Source organism: Tupaia chinensis, unplaced genomic scaffold, assembly GCF_000334495.1.
Source record: "Tupaia chinensis unplaced genomic scaffold, TupChi_1.0 Scaffold000248_2, whole genome shotgun sequence".
Classification (NCBI taxonomy): Eukaryota; Metazoa; Chordata; class Mammalia; order Scandentia; family Tupaiidae; genus Tupaia; species Tupaia belangeri.
In genome coordinates, this window is record NW_006159727.1 from 2,779,713 (window position 1) to 2,781,295 (window position 1,583).

The 1,583-nt window shown below is 37.8% G+C and overlaps 1 protein-coding gene across 1 annotated transcript; it reads left to right on the plus strand.

The window, feature by feature from the left end:
* Window positions 1–625: 625 nt before the first annotated feature.
* On the plus strand, window positions 626–932 carry LOC106734898 (40S ribosomal protein S27-like). Its single transcript, XM_014587943.2, has one exon. The coding sequence runs from the start codon at window positions 626–628 to the stop codon at window positions 878–880; it is 255 nt and encodes an 84-aa protein (XP_014443429.1). The 3' UTR covers window positions 881–932.
* Window positions 933–1,583: the final 651 nt, after the last annotated feature.

The following is a 1,583-nucleotide window of genomic DNA, read 5'->3' on the forward strand; positions in this document are numbered from 1 at the left end:
TTCTCTCTAGGTACTTTCCATACTTTCAGTCTTTGTTAATCTACACTTCCACTAAGATATATGAAAATGTGGATAAATATAAATTTGTCCTATTTAGGATTCATTAGGATTTTATAATGAGGTTTGATATTTTCCAATGATCCTGGAAAATTCTCATCCATTATTTCTGTGAATAGTTCCTCCATGTCTTTTAGCATTTATTTTATAGTATTTATCTCCTTTTTCTGGGCTACACTCTAGATAGTTTCTTTGGCTCTTCTAGTTGGTGTTGCCACAATACATTTCTCTGATGGATTGGCCTCTTTCTTTCTACACTGCAGTAGTGCTGCTCTTTCTGTTGTCTCTTCCAGGAAATATGAATTTAAGTGGGATCTGTTCTTGGTGCCCTTTCCTCTGGGTATCCCACCTCCCTCGTCATCTCCTAATTCTTATTTTCCTCCTGTAATAGTATAGGGACAGTCCAACAGGTTGTCAGGCTAAGGAGACATCTAATTAGGGAGTGAAATTCCAGTCTCCTTTTCTAGTGAGTATCCATAACTTTATAGATGATTTTCTTGATGCCTCCATTATGACTTTGAAAAAGGGAAAGATGCCTTTCTGGCGGTGACGACCTTTTCCCGAGAACATGACTCTTGCAAAGGACCTCCTTCATCCCTCTCCAGAAGAGGAGAAGAAGAAACACAAGAAGAAGCACCTGGTGCAGAGCCCAAATTCCTACTTCATGGATGTGAAGTGCTCAGGATGCTATAAAATCACCACGATCTTTAGCCAAGTACAAACAGTAGTTTTATATGTTGGCTGCTCCACTGTCCTCTGCCCGCCTATAGGAGGAAAAGTGAGGCTTACAGAAGGATGTCCCTTCAGGAGGAAGCAGCACTAAAAGCATCCTGATTCAAGATGAGTGGGAAACCATCCCAATAAATACATTTTGGATTAAAAAAAGAAAGGTAGGATCACCTCCACCCTTATACAACCCAATTATAGAGAAGGTGATGATAATGGTGAAGGGTCAAAGCAATTCACTTCACAACTAAAGAGTTGTGGGCTCTCCTCCCATTCTCCCATTGTATTTACTGGATGAAGGATACGTTAAGGATCTGTTCTTTTTGTTTTTGTTTTATCTTCAGTTCATATTCCCTGCAAGGGAATAGTTGGCCTCAACTCTGCATGGCTTTCTAAACTTAGATTTTGTGTACTAATTATCTTTTGTCATCGTTATAGACGATGGGATGTAATTGCAATTCCAGGAAAACAAAATCTCACTCAACATCTGGTACACATAGAAGTATTATTTTTGAGAGCTTGCTCAGCCATTGGGATATTCAACTATCACTATCAATTCTATTCTCAACTCCACTCATTAATGTCCTATGCTTAGCTCACATAATTAAATAAATATGTGCTTAGAAGAATCACTAAATCTTTCTGAGCTTTTATTCATGATACAGCAATTTATCTTAAAATATCTAAAATTACACCCTTATAAGGGATAGTTTGTCAGACACTTTAGGATGCATGAAATCTACACAACTCAATACATATTAGCCTCATTTTGGGTATTCCACAAAACAATAGCAAACAAA

Excerpts from the sequence above, each read along its gene's own strand:
- LOC106734898 (XM_014587943.2), top strand. The coding sequence starts at position 626 with ATGACTCTTGCAAAGGACCTCCTTCATCCCTCTCCAGAAGAGGAGAAG.